Source organism: Balaenoptera physalus (genome assembly GCF_965194825.1).
Source record: "Balaenoptera physalus genome assembly, chromosome: 5".
Taxonomy (NCBI): domain Eukaryota; kingdom Metazoa; phylum Chordata; class Mammalia; order Artiodactyla; family Balaenopteridae; genus Balaenoptera; species Balaenoptera physalus.
In genome coordinates this window covers 69,527,425-69,547,324 of record NC_138884.1, presented here as the reverse complement: position 1 = coordinate 69,547,324, position 19,900 = coordinate 69,527,425, and the positions used below count along the sequence as shown (strand labels likewise).

At 33.0% G+C, this 19,900-nt stretch overlaps 1 protein-coding gene across 15 annotated transcripts in view; it reads left to right on the top strand.

Annotated features, from left to right (window-relative positions):
• The window catches only part of ADGRL3 (adhesion G protein-coupled receptor L3), an 859,984-nt gene that overhangs the window by 362,697 nt on the left and 477,387 nt on the right, over positions 1-19,900 (top strand). For all 15 annotated transcript variants that reach the window (XM_082463707.1, XM_082463718.1, XM_082463716.1 and 12 more), the window contains one exon: positions 14,869-15,082. In XM_082463707.1, coding sequence (XP_082319833.1) covers positions 14,869-15,082 — 214 coding nt within the window. The remainder of the gene's footprint in view (positions 1-14,868; positions 15,083-19,900) is intronic.

The window sequence follows — 19,900 nt, the reverse complement described above, 5'->3', positions numbered from 1 at the left end:
GTTACCTTAGATTTAAATTTTATCATTATAATACACAGATTTTAAATATATCTGCATCCTGGCTCCCTGGAGAGGAAACATTTTATTTTCATTTTTAAACTTTCAAGTGCCTAAACATATTTCATACATGGTAAATAGACATTTAATGCATATTGAATGAGTGAGTGACTGAGTGAACCTGCATCTGATTTCTAGTTCTTCCAATTTCCCTACTGTTTTTTTCAGGAAAACCCCTTATATTCACAACATGATATGAGTTTTTTCCTAAATTAATATTCATATGATATTAAATTATGCTTTGGTAAAATAGAAACCAAATGATTAATATTTTCCCATAAATTTATGAACTAGAATAGAATCTCTTATTTGGAGAGACTTTGGACAAAAAGTCTGTTCAATTAAAATTGATATATATAAAGAATATTTTTAAATACCTCTACTGACTTGCATTCAACAAATACTTATAAAAAGCCTGCTAAATTGCATTCACTTGGACAGATGTAAAACATAGCTAGAGAAAGCTTACTAATTACGGAAAGCTAGATATTATTCACACTTTATTATAGAATGATAGTTGATTTTTAAAAAAATAATAATAACTGGTCTCTTTTTCTTGGATGTTCATGTGAGGGAAAAAAACCAATACGAAACTTTGACCAAATAAGTGTACAAACAAGAAGAATGAAGAAACATTGAAAACTGCATTAATGATTATTTTTAAACTGTTTGTTTAAAGTGAAATACTTTCATTCTCAAACCAAGTGGCCTCTGTCATTCAACCTAATTCTATTTTCTGAATTGGGCATTTACTGATAAACAGATATGTTGAAAGCATACTTCAAATCAAACCAAGAGAAAGAGAATGACTCCATCATACCTACACCATCAGCAGTACTAGAAAAATAACTTAAAAATTGACATTTTCATAAAGCAGCCTTATGGGTGTATGTATGTATGGTGTGTCTGTGTGATTTGTAATCCTTGTATATATTGAAAAAGCAAGCATAAATGTAATAATTGCAATAAGGTATATGCATGTAGTCATCATTTGTAAATATCAGTGTGTCACTTTAGAACTTTAATAATTAAGTTCAAATTTTAGTTTTTAAATAATAAACTTGGCAAAATGCCTTCTGAAATCATTATCAGTTCAGTAAACAAGATAATTAGAAAAAAAAACTTCCTCAAATATTAGGAACAGAATCCTGTTTAAATAATAGGGAAATGTATCAGCCATAGTCAACATTAAACAAGGATCTTGGAAATACTAGAGGATTCCAAGTGATAAATAAATATGAAATTAGATGATCAGCAGGATATAATTAAAATTCAATTCAATGACTCCAATATCATTGACAGGAAGATGTGTCAGCTGTGGAATAATTTTGGATTTATGTATTTTTAGTGATGGATTTGTTTCTTGGAGTTGGGCAAATTTCTAGGCATTAAAACGATTCTTTCACTAAAAACAACTTACATTTTACCTTGTAATCCTGAAATGATAATTTGGAAACTTATTAAAATCTGTAAGATATCTTTGCTCCCATAAACTCTTTTAGAAATAGAGAGATTGGAAAATTCATATTAGATTAACTCAGTATATTATGTATTATTAATATTAGAAGGTTCCTCTATATTATTTATTAAAAGTTGCATACATCTTTTTTATAGCTGCATTCAAAGAATATGTATTACATTCTATGCCAGTTAAATCAAAGATCTGAAGATCTCTTTACAAATGTCAGCATTTTCTTGTTATCACATCTGTTTAAATATACTTATAAAGTGATATGGTTTGAAGTGTGAAAAATAATGCAGTTTATCCCTTCATTCTTTTTTGGTATGAATCACAGAAAGCTAATTATGAGTGTAATCATCCTTTCTGCTCTCCCCTTCAACAGCTTATTGATTCAAGTAAATGTCTGTTTGTAATAATACTTTTTCGAACGCTTCTTCCTCTACTAAGAGTTTGAGCAAGACTTAATGAAATAATTCATTTTGAATAACATTGAGCATTATAAGATTTTAAACTTGTGTTTTAATAATTTTATAAACACTCTCATTAAAATCAATTTAGACACTCTCAGCTTTCTTGGGTAAACCACATACATGCTGTTCAAACCTCAGTTGGTGAAGCTGTGTTGTTTTCTTTCATAGTGTCATATTTTGTTTTGTTTTGTTTTCCATCATAGTCTTCATGATTATTTTGGGGTTATTTAATCATTTGTATATTTAATTGTTTTTAATGTTTATCCCCTGCCCCCATTTATGTTGTAAATTCCATAAGGTCATGAATCAATGTTTTATTGACCATTGAATACCCACAGCCTGGAACAGTGTTGGACACTTCCTTTAATGATCTATTTTTATTTGTTGAATAAATAGATGAAGTTAATCATTGATTGATATTTATTATTCAGGCATGTCAGAATATGTATTTCTCAACCATCATTTTGAAAACTGTTTTTTATTTCACAACATTTTTTTTAATGATTTGAGGAAAAATCAGGGTAGATGTTTAGAACTTTGATTTTAATCTATTTCAAGAAACTTGCTGTGTGATCCTGAAAATGTATTATATAAAAACTTTCCATTAAATATTTTTGTAGGTGGGAAAATTTTAGTAACTTCAGTGGTATATTTTGTAGTTGAGCTGAACAAATAAAATAGAGTGCTGGACATGCCCTATGTCATTTCACGACAGTTTTCCCATGTATACAAATAATCCTGGGTATAGCCTTTATCACCTGTTTCCTGTGATTATTTTAAATGTGGTTTTTGAAGTCAATTCATAAGGCTTTTTTTTTTTTTTTTTTTTTTAGGCTTTTGAAACTTAAGTGTGTGAGGTGCTTTTCTGCCTTTCAGAATATTTTTGTTGTTTTTATTGTTGTTAGAAGAGAAAAATCTGTTTATTCAGAATCCTTCTGGTGGCTTTGCCTCAAAGTTGGGGAAAGGTGAGAGTTCACTTCTGACCCAGCCCAACATATTTCACTTTCACTCAAAATATCTTCAATAGTGTCCAGAATTATCCAATGTGTGCTCAGGTTTTTTGTTTTGCCTAGGGTTTATAGTTTCATTTTGGCTAACTTTTTTCACATTCCTTTTTTTTGGCTGCGTTGGGTCTTCGTTGCGAGCGGGCTTTCTCTAGTTGCAGTGAGTAGGGGCTACTCTTCGTTGCAGTGTGTGAGCTTCTCATTGCTGAGGCTTCTCTTGTTGCGGAGCACAGGCTCTAGGCACGTGGTCTTCAGTAGTTGTGGCTCATGGGCTCTAGAGCACAGGCTCAGTAGTTGTGGTACACGGGCTTAGTTGCTCCGCGGCATGTGGGATCTTCCCGGACCAGGGCTTGAACCCGTGTCCCCTGCATTGGCAGGCGGATTCTTAACCACTGGGCCACCAGGGAAGTCCCTTTTTTCACATTCTGACTGTTTATTTTTCCTACTTTGTAGGAAAAATTGTCATCAGTATTTATGAAAAAAAAAAACTATCTGGCTACTCTCCCTCTCTTACAGTTTGCATATTTAGCAAGTATCTGGACTTTCCTAGGCTGAGAGATTTGGTTGGTTAATACATTCCTCATTTACCAATATCACCAAATAGAGATTCACTGTATTTAAAGCCAGGATTTACATTCAGTATTTAGTGTTTAGTTAACTTCTTAATGAAAATATATTTGTTTTAAAACATTGCTAATAAAAGTTTTCACTGGGAATAAAAAAAAGAATAAGCATTTCATTTTGCAAGCAGCATCGTCAATTTGCAAACTTACTCCTAACAAATACATTCTAGTGGAATGAATGTTAACTTTTAGCTTCTGCAAACAGGTAGTAGGAAACTTTGGCTAGAAACCGTACCAATGTGGAGATGTGGATTTGGTCAGGGTCTTTATGATTAGATTTATTGTTCTAATCTCAGGTGCATTACACAGACACTAATGTTCAGCACTGACTGGGCGAGTTTATATATGTGAAAGCTGTTGTAAAGCTTGTGGATAAAGGATTTATAAACCCTGTTGTATATGTTTTTCAATATTGAAGATTACCAAAGAGGTTATTACAAGGTCTTTTCTGCAGAAGATTTACCCTGCTGAATTAGAAAATGTCTTAGCATTGCTTTCCTTAAGGATAAAACAAAACAAAAACTTTTAAGCCACTGAAAGCTCTTTATCCTTTCCAAGGAATATAGTGTGTTTGGGGGGAGAGAGGAGGGGATGAATGTAAGGTGCTGCTTGTGTATTTCTGAATGGCATTTGCAGTGCAGTAGAGAGTTCATTCACTGTTTAGGAATTCCTTCCCTTCAAAATTAAATGTCATTTAGTCTTAACCTGAGACATCACTGTTTATTTAAAACTTGTATATATCCTTCTCTAAATTTACTGTATATTTCTTGTTAAAAATCTATGTGACTACAGATTTTCTCTGTTATATGACAAGAATAACATAAACTTTAAATTTGGCGATTTGCAATAAAGAAAATCATATATTTATATACTTCAGTAAAAGTATAATGACTACATTTGAGAATTAATGTCACATTTTAAAAGTAAAGTAGTGATTTTCCATCTTACTGCAGTAGATTTTCACACAAAGAAAAATTTCATATTAGTTTTTGTGATACAATATTAAAATGTATTAAAATGTTAGGAAAGAAATCTTAAAATTCTTAAAATAATAATATTATGCTGTTATGTTTTGTGCTATTAAAAGGCCCCTGTCAGACATAGTAAATGGAATATTTAACTTGCATTTCATATTTGGAAATAAGGCTTCATTTCACCAAAGGAATGGCAATCCATAAACTTTATATTATTGATAACTAGTGTGATATCCTCACATTGCCTTATGCATTTCCTGACAGAACTCCCCTTCCTTTGTTCTCTCTGTTTGTGTGACACACAAGGAGAGTCATTGCATCTTTTCTCTCACTTGTATGACTTTCTAGTTCATGCCTCACATTCTTAGCATTTTGGGCTAAACCATATTTTCCTGGTGTACACTAAATGGGGATGATAATATTGACAAGATTTTATAGTTTGGAGTTTGAAATACAATGATACTTTTTTTAAAATTAATTTTTATTGGAGTATAGTTGCTTTGCAATGTTGTGTTAGTTTCTACTGTACAGCAAAATGAATCAGCTATACATATACATATATTCCCTCTTTTTGGATTTCCTTCCCATTTAGATCACTGCCATGCATTCAGTAGAGTTCCCTGTGCTACACAGTATGTTCTCATTAGCAATGATACTTTAAAAAAAATAAAATGATACTTTTAAAATTAAAACACCCAATATGTATTAGCAGTTACCATCGTCATATCGCCTTTTGTCTCATCGATTTCCAGACTCTGTTATCTTTTACCTAATCTGTTTGAATAATTATTGGTTAGTGCTTTTTAAGATTAATTTCATTAATATTATTATTACATTATTCTTTTATGCTGTAATCTTCCACTACCCTATATAATTTGGGCTATATTCTGAATCTAATTTGAAGCCTCTTTCTGATTTGACTGCTGTTTAGTTCTGTCTGCCATCTACTCCCAATCTCTTGTGAATATAACTTCTTTTCCCCATACTTATTGAGATATAATTGACATAGAATATTGTGTTTGTTTAAGGTGTACAACGTGTTGATTTGATACCCATGTATGTTGTGAAATGATTACCACATTAGAAGTAATTCACACCTTCATCACCTCACATAATTGCCATTTATTTTTTTGTGATGGGAACATTTAAGGTCTACCCTCTTAGTAACTTTCAAGTATATAATACAGTTTTGTTAACTATAATCACCATGCTGTACATTAGATGTTCAGAACTTATCCATATTTCAACTACTGGAAATTTAAACCCTTTGACCAACATCTCCCCATTTCCCTTAACCCCCAACCCCCAGAAACCACTATTTTGTTCTCTGTTTCTATGAGTTTGGCTATTTTAGATTCCATATATAAGTGGTATCATACAGTATTTGTCTTTCTCTGGTCTGACTTACCTTACTTAGCATAATTTCCTGAAGGTTCATCATTGTTTGTTACAGATGGCAGGATTTCCTTCTTTCACGTGACTGAATAATATTCCATTGTATGTATATACCACATCTGCTCTATCCATTTATCCATCGATGGATACTTAGGTTGTTTCCATATCTTGGCTATTGAGAGTAGTGCTGTAATGAACAAGGGGATACAGATATCTCTTTGAGATCCTCACTCAAAATGCTGAATATAGCTCTCTTTGGCTCAGAATTTCTGCCTGGAATATTTTGTTATCTTTTCTCCTATATTCATATATTATTTCATCTTTAAAGGACATCTCAAGTGTGCTTCCTTCAAGAAATCTGTCTTAAGAAACCAAACAAATGTATCGCTTCATTACTTTGTAACCTGTTTCACATTTTCATTGTACTTTATGATGGTTAAACCTTATATAGGTTGTGCATTCTCTCTACAACTCTAAGATTCTAGAGTGAAATGGAGACACTTAGGAAGATTCTCAGTACTTTTGCTCTGGATCATCTGTCCATCTGCTCTCCCCTGCTGTGAACTTTCACCCATCTGATCTTGTTGTCATTATTCTGTAATCTTTTGGTTTTAGTAATCATGGATACTGTCTTTTGGCTTTGGGGACTTTGCTACACTCACATTATTAGGGTTATCTAGATTGTTTTCCAATTATATTCATGGGATGAAATTTCTAAACTGTCAAATTTCACATACCACAGTTATCTATATTATCTATATCTATCTATCTATCTATCTAGATCAATATGAAGAGATTTATTATGAAAGGTTGACTCACACAATTATGAAGACTGAGAAGTCCCATGATTTGCTGTTTGCAAGCTGGCAGCCCAGGAAAACCAGTGATGTAGTTCCAACCCGTACTCAAAAACCTGAAAATCAGAGGGCCACTGGTGTAGGCTCTGGCCTATGTCTGAAGGCCTGAGAACAAGGAGTACCAGTGTTAGAGGGCAGAAGATCGTTATCCCAACTCAAGCACAGAGAAAATTTACACTTCCTCTGCCTTTTTGTTGTATTCAGGCCCTCACCAGACCACCTTAAATTGGTGAGGGTGATCTCTGTTAGTCTACAGAATCAAATGCTAATCTTTGTTAATCTTTTCCAGAGATGCCCTCAGAGAGATGCTCAAAAATAATGGTTTAGCAACTACCTGGGCATCCCTTAGCCCAGTCACAATGACACATAAAATTAACCATCACACACGAATGTTTATCCTTTTCTTGATTTCATATGATACCTCTGAAGCTCCTTCTGCCAGACTTTTGGAATCCCATTCTGTATAGGACCACTCCTAGGCCTGAGCTAATCACCAATGTGGATGGAGAATTTAAACAATATCCATGTCTTGTGTTTAATAACTCCCAGCAGCCACATTGTAACTGATAAATATACATTTAGAGTTGAATTGGCATATCTTTTAAAATTTCTTTTGAATTCTATAATTCTTTTTACTGGATTCTTGTTTATCTTGAAATTATAATTTTACTCTTAAGAACACTTTGAACAGCCAGTTTGGTGTTTTTGACATTTAGGAAAAGGCTGGGATAATAGTGATATGTAAAGTTTGACTCAGTTTTAGAAATTTTGTCCCTCATGAATATAATTGGAAGACAATGTAGAATATAATTTTATTAAGTGTTGAAAACTTATAACAAGTAGATATGAGTTCATTTATTCAAACACTTGCTACATTTTTTAGGCAACCTCCATGTGGATAATGTCACTTAAAGGTCACCATTTTGTATATATATCCTCAAAAAGAATGATTAATGTTACCCTCATGCTGAAGCTCCATAAGTCAGAACGACAGCTTTACAGTAATTGTTTTATGATATTCCTCTCATTAGGACATTTTTTTCCTGTAATTTCAGAAATTCTAAATTTCATGCTTTTTGACCTCAGAACATAATTTGCCTATGGTTATTTCTTTATGGTGTCAATTTTAATTGTCACTGTGTTACATTTAATTAAATACTAAAGTATTTAAATTATATGTATTCTTTGTTGAAATAGACTTTTGAAATTCAGTATATTAGATGCTTACTGGTAGTAGATGTACTTTTATAGAAAGTAGATGATAGTTTGATATTTCACTGGGTTTCCAATGTTATTTTTGCTGCCGAACATTTCAGACTAGATTTTCAGAGCACGTTTTTTAAAATTTGGATAAGTGTGTTGGCATGTAAAACAGCACAGAGAAAATACGTATATTTAAGAAAATTATGTCATAGGTTCTGCTGAAACTTAAAATTGGGAATATTTGCTTTTTGGCAACATTTAAGTAATGAAGAATTTTTAAAAGGCATTGCCAATAATTTATTACAGGCAGTAACCCACTTCCAGATATGTAAGTGTCCTTCTCTATAATTAAGAAACGCCTTTAAAATCATTAGCCTTGACTTACAAATAGTTTAATTTACTTTTTTCTCATAAGGAACCAGATCTATTTTCTTTTTATTTTAAAGTTTTCAAAAGAGCCTTTTTTTCCCCTTCTTATGATCATTGGGACACAGGGGGCAAAAAAAAAACTTAACACCTATTAGTAATCTGTTTTTAGTGCTGAAACTGGTTTATTTATGTATTATATATAATGCATAATATAAAATATGTGTATAATAAATTATATATATATGAAATGTTATATTTTTTAAATTAATGGCCCAAACTATGTTTAAGCAAAGGATGGTAATATTAGACTATCTGTGTGGGTCATTCATAGTATTTTTCTTTTATTGATTTGGTAATTCTTCAGTGTCGTCCAACAGTTTCAATGTCCACTCTTTAAACATTCCTTCAGAATTGATTCTGCACTGTATTAGTAATATATAGCCCAAAACTTAGTGGCTTAAAACAGTAAATGTTTATTACCTTCTGTGGTTTCTTTAGGTTAGGAATCTGGGAATAGTTTACTTTGCTGGTTCTGGCTCCAGGTCTCTCATAGGGTTGTAGTTACCCAAAGGAAGGGTTTCTTGTGGCTGGAGGGTCAGCCTCCAAGATGCCTCACTTGCCTGCCTTGCAAGTTCATTCTGGCTGTCAGCATAGTGTTCAGTTCCTTTTCTGGACCTCTCCTTGGGGCTGCTTGAATGTGCTCAAGATTTGGTGACCGGCTTTGTATAAAGTGAGTGATTCAAGAGAGGTTAAAGCTGCAATGTCTTGTTAATGAACTACTCTTGGAAATCACACACTTTCACCAGGCTGTGTCCATTAGAAGTGAGTCACTAAGTAAAGCCCACATTCAAGAGGAAAGGGAAAAAAAATGGAGAAGTAGCAAAGAATTATGAACGTATTTTAAAAACTGCCACGTGGACATGTTTAATAAAATCTTTCTCCCTTTATGGGCTATCTTATCTACTGCTCTGGTTTGAGTACTACCTTACAATTCTCAAATTTATAAAGATCTCTCTTCTAAATCACTGACCTGTATTCAACTTCCTACTAGATTTTGTTCATGGCACTACGATCTAATCACTTGCTTATGCCAGAAACCTGGTAGTCATCCTTGTACCCTCACTTTTACCCTTCATGTTCAACCAGTCATCAAATCATGTAATTTTTTTTGTCCCTAAACATAAGTCAAATATGTTCTCTGTCATTACCCATTTAAGGCAACTGTTTTATCTTTACTGCTACAAAATAGCCTTTTGATTTGCATCTTCTTATCTATGCTTAAAATTTTTTCTTAGTAAATTTAATTTTACTTAATACATGGGATTTGGGGTAAACAAAGTATAAAAGTAAGGAAATGAAAAATAAATAAAAATATAAGCTGTATTGCTAATAGTTTTTAATATCACAACAAACACACACATAGGGCAGGCTGAAGATTTTAGTTTCTGCCTAATGGAGAATAGACTGCACCATATATTTTTGAGTGGATCATTGAATATGTAGAACAATCCATGGAAAAACCAGATTTGAACAGTGCATTGAAGGCTTGGCCCAGGGAGAGATATATATAAGTACTTGATTCATCTGTCCTGAAACTAAGTAGTAGTGGCAGGCATATTGTCCATTTAGTGAAAATCTAAATGAAAATCTTCCTTAAATAGATACACGGTGCTTTTCTCTATGTTATATATATATGTCCAGCAACTAAGTAGTACACTCTTTTACATTTCTTCAGTGGCTACTGATACTCCACCGTCTGCATTTATTCTCCTCTACATCTACCCTCTTCAGCTACTTAATGTTATTACCATGGTTTTAGCCTATAGGCTACTCATACATTCTAGACTCATGAACCCAAATGAAAATTAAACGTTCCTGAGTGTTATCCTGACACCTTAAATTCAACATGTTTAAAAACTTAGTTAATTATACTGGGTTAATGCCCTCAACCAACTAACTGGCTGCTTACCTCTTAATCTGTGTTTAGTCTTTTACTTATTGATATCCTTTGTCCTAACATCCTATGTCTCAAGTAGCACTCCCTTCTTTGAATGCTACCCTGTAAAGCCCTAGGGTCATCCTAGCAAATCTCTGACCCCTGTCCTTGAGTCCAGGAGGAATCAATTGACTCTTTGGTCATCAGCTTTTAGCACCCTGCTCCCGCCCTCACCCTGTCTTTAGACTGGTATCTTTAGTTATCATAACCCACATTCACCAAGAATTTAAAGCATTTTGAGTCAAAAGTCACCAAGCAGGATTGCAGTAGGAAAGCCCAAGAAGAGAGTAACAAAAAAACAAGAAGTTTTAACAACAGATTGGCTGAGGTCTCAGAAAAGGAAGAATAAGAGTGATTTGTGCAGAAACAAGTGAGCAAGAGCCGGGAGCTAATTCTCCTGTTGTTTAATCCTTTGTCAGGAGCACTTTTAATTAGGGATGTGTTCGACATGGAACTTGGGCAATTCCTGAGGTTCTGGACGTCGTTAGCAGAGAAGCTTAGTTTCATTTGCGTCCTCTTAGTCCCGTGGTCAGTGGGTAGTTCCAAAGTGCAGCATCTTAACAGAAGTCTACCAGATTTCACATCTGAAGCTTTTCCAATTTATTCAGCCAATGTCTGTTACACACCTAATAGGTGACACTCTGTTCTTTGTTACAACAAATTAATTCATGGTATGAAAATGAGAAGGACCTCAAGAATATGCCATCTTTTCCCCATATTATTTTTCCATAGCCACTTCACAGTTCCCAGTGCAATATTATCCTGATACAAAATACAATAGACTGTTTCACTGGCTAACTTGCATTGAATTGTTGACATTTTCCGTGTCTTAGTTTTTTCTCTGGTAACCAAAGTCTCTCCACTGTTAGCATGATAACTGAATGGTAAGAAAGACAAAACAACAACAACAAAAATCTTTTAACTTAAGCATATTTTTCCATTGGACTTTAGTTGCTGATTAAAGCATTTAGCAATGTAATTAAAATAATTTAAGTAGCTAATTAGATAATGTTATAGAATAGTTTCCAGTAATACACTCCTTTAAACAAAGCATCCATCATTCAGGAATGCAATTTATCACTGAGTTACTGATACTAATGCAATTATATGTTAAATGGAAGAAAGCATCCACAAATCAACCCTGGTACCCTGTAAAAATTTCCATATCTATAGCTTTTGAATAATCCTTATAGGCTCAAAAGAGATACATGGGAAATTTGCCCTCCACATTTTAGTTGACTTTGCCACTGTCTGGTTCTAAATCATGTTTTTGACAGTTAAGACCCAGATTAAAGCTATGTCTGGGTACGCGTTTTAGCAAAGTTGACTGATGAGTTTAATCAACCAAATTGTCCACTTAGTCAAACAATGCTTTGACTTTATTATTTGCTTATTTTTGTTTCTTTGTTAAATTAACTTGTTTTTTAACAATATGACTTAATTGGTTAGGGTAACAAAATATAGCAAGATCAACTCAATGTTTGGAAGCAGTTTCAATGTGATTTTTAAAAAATGGCTATACCAAAGTTAAGAAAAAAATTGTCTCAGCAAATGCTCAAAAGTTTACTGTAAAACATTCTGAAAAATTCTGATTTCAAGAACATTTTATAAAAAAAGTAAGCAAAAAAATTCTCTTATTCTATTTAAACTGATTGAAATTGTGAAACTGGATTCCCAAATTGGAACATTTTTATTGTTCAATGATTTTATTACTTAAAATGCTATATACAGTAATGAAAATGTCTTTTTCCATTAAAATAGAATCTGAGTATTAAAAAGGACTTCATGTTTAAACAGCCATCTAATTTCTAAATGATAGATAAATACATATATTTTAGGAACCATAGAAACACACATTTCAGAAATTCAGTGTCTATTGTGAGACTACCCTGTCAAAATGTTGACTCAAGAACAAACTTTAAAAATATTGTTACCGGGCTTCCCTGGTGGCGCAGTGGTTAAGAATCTACCTGCCAATGCAGGGGACATGGGTTCAAGCCCTGGTCCGAGAAGATCCCACATGCTGCTGAGCAACTATGCCTGTGCGCCACAACTACTGAGCCTGCGCTCTAAAGCCCGTGCCCTTCAACAAGAGAAGCCACTGCAATGAGAAGCCTGTGCACCACAACGAAGAGTAGTCCCCGCTCACCACAACTAGAGAAAGCCCGCTTGCAGCAACGAAGACCCAATGCAGTCAAAAATAAAATAAATTTATTAAAAAAAAATTATTACCACCAATCTCTGTGTTAACTCTCTTTGATCAGTTCTGTAGATGTGCTAGATTCACGTGTGTGTGTTTGCGTGTGTGTATCTGTCTGTCTGTGTTTGAGGGGGATTGAGGACAAAACAAGAAAGATGTTGAATGACAACCAGAATGGAATTAACTGTGCAGTGCAGCTTGAGTGACCTATTCGGCAGTTATGCGTGGGGTCTTTGGTACATGTATAGTTTTTCCAAAATGGTATAGAAACGGGGTGGAAACTAATGTCATTTTCTATTTTGAAATAATAGGTATGGTTTCATAAACCAAATCAATATTTTCTGTAGAGTTTCAAGTGAAAATATTTATAGTAATAAAATCTCTTTTTCCCTATTCCCACTCTTTTTACACTTTCTTGCTTCTCTCCTCCCTCCTTTGCTTTCCACATTTCATGCTTACTAAAAAAGCCATAAGAAAAGGTGAATGTATTTATTTAAATACATTTTTATGTATGTGCCAACATTAGTGAGTTAATCAACTATCAATGCAAATTTATAGCTGTCATGTATTCATCTCTATAATTAATTCTCTTATGTGAAAATCAACTTACTAGCTGGTTGGTAAAGAATTTAAGAATTTCATTTATGTACTTTTAAAAGAAGACTTGTTGAGTTTTTACAATTAAACATTTGACTGTCTTCCAATAATGTACTGATTATATTCAGTCTTGGATTGTGAAACTGTTAAATCTGACGTGAAAAGATAGACAGTTTGCTGTATAAAAATGAAATATCTATGTTCAGCAAACATATGAAACCAAACAACAAACTAGAAAAACATATTTGCCACAAGTATAAAGGACAAATTTTCAATTTTCTTCTATCCAAAGAACTTTTACAATAACAATGTATAATAAAAAAAAGATGAAGGGTCAAGAAACATATGGAAATATATTTAATTGTATAAAGTGGTGAAAATTAAGGATGTTATATCATTCTTTGTCTATCACATTGGCAAAATATAAAGGAATTGGTAATGCGTAGTTTTGAAGAGGAAAGTACTGCTGGTGTAAGTGTACATTTGTATTAAGCTTTTTGGACATCTAGTTGTTGATATTTGCCAAATTTCAAATATATTTATGCCTTCATCAATTTCATTTATTAACATATACCATAAAATATATTTGGATAGTTATATTTTTTCTAAAATATTATAGCCAAGGTACACAGGTAGGTTTATACTTCTTGCAGTATTATGACACAAAAACACTGGGACATTTCTTTTTTTTTGAATTTTTGAATTTTATTTTATTTATTTTTTTATACACAGGTTCTTTTTAGTCATCCATTTTATACACATCAGTGTATACATGTCAATCATTTCTAAGTGCCCATTAACGTAAGACCAATTAAATAATGTTTTATATGTATATGTAATGTAGCCATTAAAAATGAGGGATACAACATAGGAATGAAAAGATTTCCACCATATATTGTTAAATTAATAAGTAAAATAAATCAAGATATGAAACAATGTGTGTAGTGTGATACTACCCGATTAAAAGTTACTTAAGTAAAATTAAAAGAGGGATGGGAAGAAATATACAATGTTTTTTTTCTGTAGACAGTTCTAATAGAAAAGTCACCACATTGTTACCTGCTTACCTCTTGACATTGGGGGAAAGGTGTGGGAAGGGAGCTGAAGGAAAATTTAATTTGTCTCCTTACAAATCTCTATTTTCTTAAAGAACATTCACTATTTCTATAATTAACTCAAAAAATATACTGATTATGTCATTACCTGAAACAATGAAACTGTTTCAAAATTGAAATAGATTATTTAAATAAGTATATATAAACTCAAGAGCAGTACGTTTTTTGTTGTTGTTGTTCATGGTTTCTATTAAAAAACAAAACAAATACACACAGTATTCCTGAGGTTAATCTGAGAATCTTGTTTTACAAACTGCATGATATTTCTGTATAGTCTTTACCTCACATATCAGCCAGTGTTTTAGAAAATCCAGAGTGCTTTGTTCCATTTATAAGAAAAATACCTGTGAGATAAGATTTCTAAGAAATAATTGTTATAGCTAGATTGTTAAAAATTCTGTCAAGTTACTGAAGTGAGAGATAGTCTACTTTTAGTTAAAATTATGAATTGTAACTGCTTTATTCCTTTATATTAGTATGTGAGAAATGGGTACTTTTCCTTTCTATGTAACAAAGATGACTTATTTTTCTTCCTCCTCCTGGTAGCTTTCAGCCGTGCCCCAATTCCGATGGCTGTGGTCCGCAGAGAGCTCTCCTGTGAGAGCTACCCCATAGAGCTCCGCTGTCCAGGAACAGATGTCATCATGATTGAAAGTGCCAACTATGGGAGGACTGATGACAAAATTTGTGACTCTGACCCTGCTCAGATGGAGAATATAAGATGCTATCTGCCTGATGCCTATAAGATTATGTCTCAAAGGTATGATATTTCTAATATTCTTTGTGCATTTAATATAAACTCTCAACATGCATCTGTGTGACATATTGAGCATAGGTACACACAAAATTGTGTACTTTAGGATACTTTGAACTACTTTTTCAGTATCAAACTATTCCCCATATCACTAAAATGCTAGTGCTAGAAATTGCAAATGGCATTTGGAAAATATTAGACTGTATTAGATTATTTTTTGTTTCATGTGTTCTATTCTGTGTTCTCTAGAACTGAGTTCATTAGTTGAGAAACTAAATTTATTTTTCAGTTTTCATAAACAGAATTATGTAATTTTCTCCAGAAATTACAGAAAAATTATTTTACCGCTAACAATGATTTCCATTAGTGTGGGAAAAAGAGTAAAATTTAAATTCAGAGGCAATTTTATAACTATTAATCAAAATATAATAAAGACTATTGATTAATGCTTATTTGGCCTTGGAAAACAATAAAAAATGTTACTTTGATATCTAATATATAAATTAATTTATTTAATACATTTAAACTATCTGAAATATTACCATAGTAAAATAATATAAAGTACCATAGCATATCACTGGATAAGTAAAAGAAAATCTTCAATTCTAAAGAGACTGGTCAATTAGAATCTATAGTATAGAAAGTTTATATTAAAATTTCTTGATAAATTAGTTAAATATTAAATATATCTCAAATATTTGTTCACTGTTATTATGATTTCTCAGAAATCAGTGACAGAGTCATTCATTTACGATAAGCCTTCATACTTTCTGACTACTTGCTCACAAAGTAATTTTTAAAAACTTAATCAATAAATGATTTACTTAGTAAATTTGTTTTTCATTAGGATTTCTATTTAGGCATTTCTTTCTTTTATTTAAGGACTTCTTAAAATATGGGGGAAATCAAGCATATGTAAAAATAAATTGAATTATAAAAGCAAATACAGTGGATTTTAAGGATTATCTTTCTTGTACTTAAGAAAGCCTGCCTTATTTTTAACCTTCTTGATACTTAAAATTCTGATATCTATATTGATAGTCAATATTTTTATAAATTTCTGTCATATAAATTATTCAAAGAAATTATCACATGCCAGGATTTTGATGATCAGAGCATCTGAGGTATACTTGAAGGATAGTGGTCTCTGGGCAAATCTGAGAGCTTTTATTTGTCTATTTCTAAAATGCTGGCTCATGCTAAGGTGAGTGTTAATGAGAAATAAAATTTTAAAATTAGCGATTCCATTTGATATAAGTTTGGTTGCATTTGGTTCTTCTTGTTGTCTCTTGTTATATATTGACCTCCAACTATGGCTAAATTCTCTGATGTTATACCTAAAAGAAGTCTAATCATTTCGTTGCCTGTAGGTGTTATAATCATCTTTCAGGAGTGGTTATTCCATAAGTAGTATGGAATGGGCACCATGACTAAATTGTTATTTTATTTGTTTCAGTCAGAAAACCAAACACAGGATTCTTCAGAATCCATTCGGGAAGCGGGTTGAGGAGGATTTTCTGCTTTTCTGTGATTAGGTTTTCATTTAAAATGTAGCAGAAGCATTAACTTCACTAGCTCTTTGATCTCTATATGATTTTCACCAAAATTGTCTTAATCCTTTCATTGATATTATTAATGGCTCCCAAAATAAGCCCTTAATCTTATAATTATTGCAAAACAGTTACAATGGATCCTCTGGAGCTACTGAATTATATGGGATGCATATGTAAAGTGGCAAATCTGCAGAGTAAAATCGCTTTAAGCACCCTGAGTAAATCATTTGTAGAAGCCTTCCTGGGGGGTTCTCAACTAAGAATTGTCAGTTAAAATAGCTGTGGTTGATTCTCCGTGGAGGCAAGTTTGTTGCTTGTATTTAGACCATTAAATGTACTACATTTACACTTGTCCAAAATAAATGGAGAGAAGAAATCTGGTCCCATTTTGTAAGCTACCAAGGTATGGGATGATCACGTCCACTTAAGCTGCTTTATAATGCACTCTCACTGTCACGCCAATGATAGCATGTTAAATAATGTTCATAATTACTAATTATGATATGGGCACATCATATTAATTATGATGTCAACAGTTTAAATAATGTGTTTGAATTAAAATAATAGTAGAAAAAATCTTTTCTAAAAGGTGTTTTAGATTATTGTGTTTTCTTTCATTTAAACTTCTAGAAAGACATTATGTCAGTCTAAAATTTTTAAGCATGTCTCTACATGGGAGGATTATCACTAAACTCAAAAAATTATTTTTGTGTCTTTGCATAACCTTGTTAAAAACGCTTCCTAACTTACTTCAGCCTCATAAACTAGACAGATGTCACAGGCAAGGACAGACATGAAATGTTATTCATGCAGATGTTTGAATACACGTTGAATGAATGCATAAATAAAACTGTATACTAACATGTTAGGTGTGAAAAATTGGGGACTTGAATCAAAAAGGTTATGACATGTGATTTCCACATTTTTTTTCCCCAGTAGAACTATGCAATCTGATATTTGCTCTAGAGAAGTCAGTTTCCTCACTGCCTTTCAGATTGAGCCTGGTGTTCTCAAATCTAAGTGTGTTCTCATGCCATTCTGTCCCCAGTTTCTCTGAGTGTTCTGTGCTTTACTTTTTTCATTCTACTACCAGAAGACTTTTTCATTATACTACTAGAACACATTTATTTATGCTTCTCAGAACTTCTGAGGCCACTCACCTGTTATCATCTACATCCGTCATTTTTGCATCCAAACAATAAATGTTTAGTATCATATTTTAGACAGTTTCCTTGTGTAAAGTAAATTGTAGGCTTCTAGAGGGCAGACTTTCTGTTTATCTTACCTAAAACTAACTTTTAATATGTAATAATGAAATATATGTATATATATATATTTCAAATCAAACCAAATATATATATTTCAAATCAAATCAAATATATGTATAAATTTAGAAATACACTGTCCAATTTTGTCATGCCATTTAAAAACTTTCTTAACTTTATGTTCTGAGTCATTTTTGTTTCTTTTTACTTTATATTTATATACTTAAAAGTTTAAAAAGATAGTACATATAGCTTTTGAATATAAATGTGAAAATGACTGTTGGCAACTGATAACTACAGAAATTTTACATTTTTAATGCAGCTGAGGTGTTTATGCTTTCTTCAGCTATTAATGGAAATACTTGTATTTTTTTCTCTTCAATTTTTTTTATTGAAGTATAGTTGATAAAACCTGCATTTATTAATTCCACCAATACCTGAAAGTCCATGATATGCAGTTCACTATGACAACTACTCTGCAGTTTGGTGGTTAAATAATTCTGGCATGGTTCCTGTCCACAAAACTGTAGTTTTTTGGCCAATAATAAACAAATAGCTATATCATTTGTTCAGTAATTTATTTTCATCTCAGTTACATTTATTGAAGAATTCAAAACAAGAAGGAATACTCTTTTACCTAGATGATATTAGGGAGTATTCACTGAAGAGAAAGTGTTAGGCTCGTCCTTGAAGGATTGCAGCGTTAGTGGAACCGGAAGAGACCAAAGTGATATTAGATATATAAGTGGATGAACGCCAAAAAAGATCGTGGGAAACAGCTTCTCTTCAGTAACCCTTCACCCATCCTTTTCTGTCATGGCTTCACAAGCTGATTGGTGTCTGCTGTGCACAGCTTACTCTCTCTAGGCCCTCTTCCAAACGTGCCTGAAGCCAGCCCTCCACCATCATCCATCCCTATAGACCCAGTACACCTTGACAATTCGATGATAGACTAGCTTGGATGCTATTCCCTTGTCATTAAAAGCTCCGAATGGGGGGCTTCCCTGGTGGCGCAGTGGTTGAGAATCTGCCTGCCAATGCAGGGGACACGGGTTCGAGCCCTGGCCTGGGAAGATCCCACATGCCATGGAGCAACTGGGCCCGTGAGCCACAACTACTGAGCCTGCGCGTCTGGAGCCTGTGCTCCGCAACAAGAGAGGCCGCGATAGTGAGAGGCCCGCGCACCGCGATGAAGAGTGGCCCCCGCTTGCCGCAAATAGAGAAAGCCCTCGCACAGAAACGAAGACCCAACACAGCCATAAATGAATAAATAAATAAATTTAATTAAAAAAAAAAAGCTCCGAATGGAGTCCTTCTTATAAATTGGACATAGATTCCATCTAAATGTGGGAAGTTTGAATATCATATGTAATGATATCTTCATGCCAACTTTTTATGACAAATATTTTAAACATGTGGCATAACAGCCTTATTCTGCATAGAGTTGCCCATATTTTTTTAGTTGAAAAGGAATTTTGAACAAGCATGTATATATGTATATGAAGTACAGTGATTTATTGAGGTATATATACTGAAAATTGCACACATGACAAGTGTACAACTCAGTGAATTTTCACAAACCAAGCTTATCTAACAACAACCAAGTGAAGACAGAACGTTAAGGGTACCTAAGACACCCCACCTTGTGCTTTGTACCAGCCATACTCCCCTCAACCAAGAATTGCTGCTATTGGGACTTCCATCATCTTAAATTAGTTTTGCTCATTTTGTAATTTAAATAAATGGATTCATATAGTATATGCTTTTTGGTGTCTAGCTTCTGTCATTCAGTGTATTCAGTTTTAAATATAACTATATTGAAGCATTTTTATATATCAAATTCACCCATTTCGAGTGTACAATGATTTTTTTTTTTAAGTAAATTTACCAAGTGATAACAATCATCACCATAAGTCAGTTTTAGATCATTTACATCACCACAGTAAGATTCTTCACACCCATTGTTGTTAATCCCCATCTCCTTCTCCACCCCATGCAATGACTAG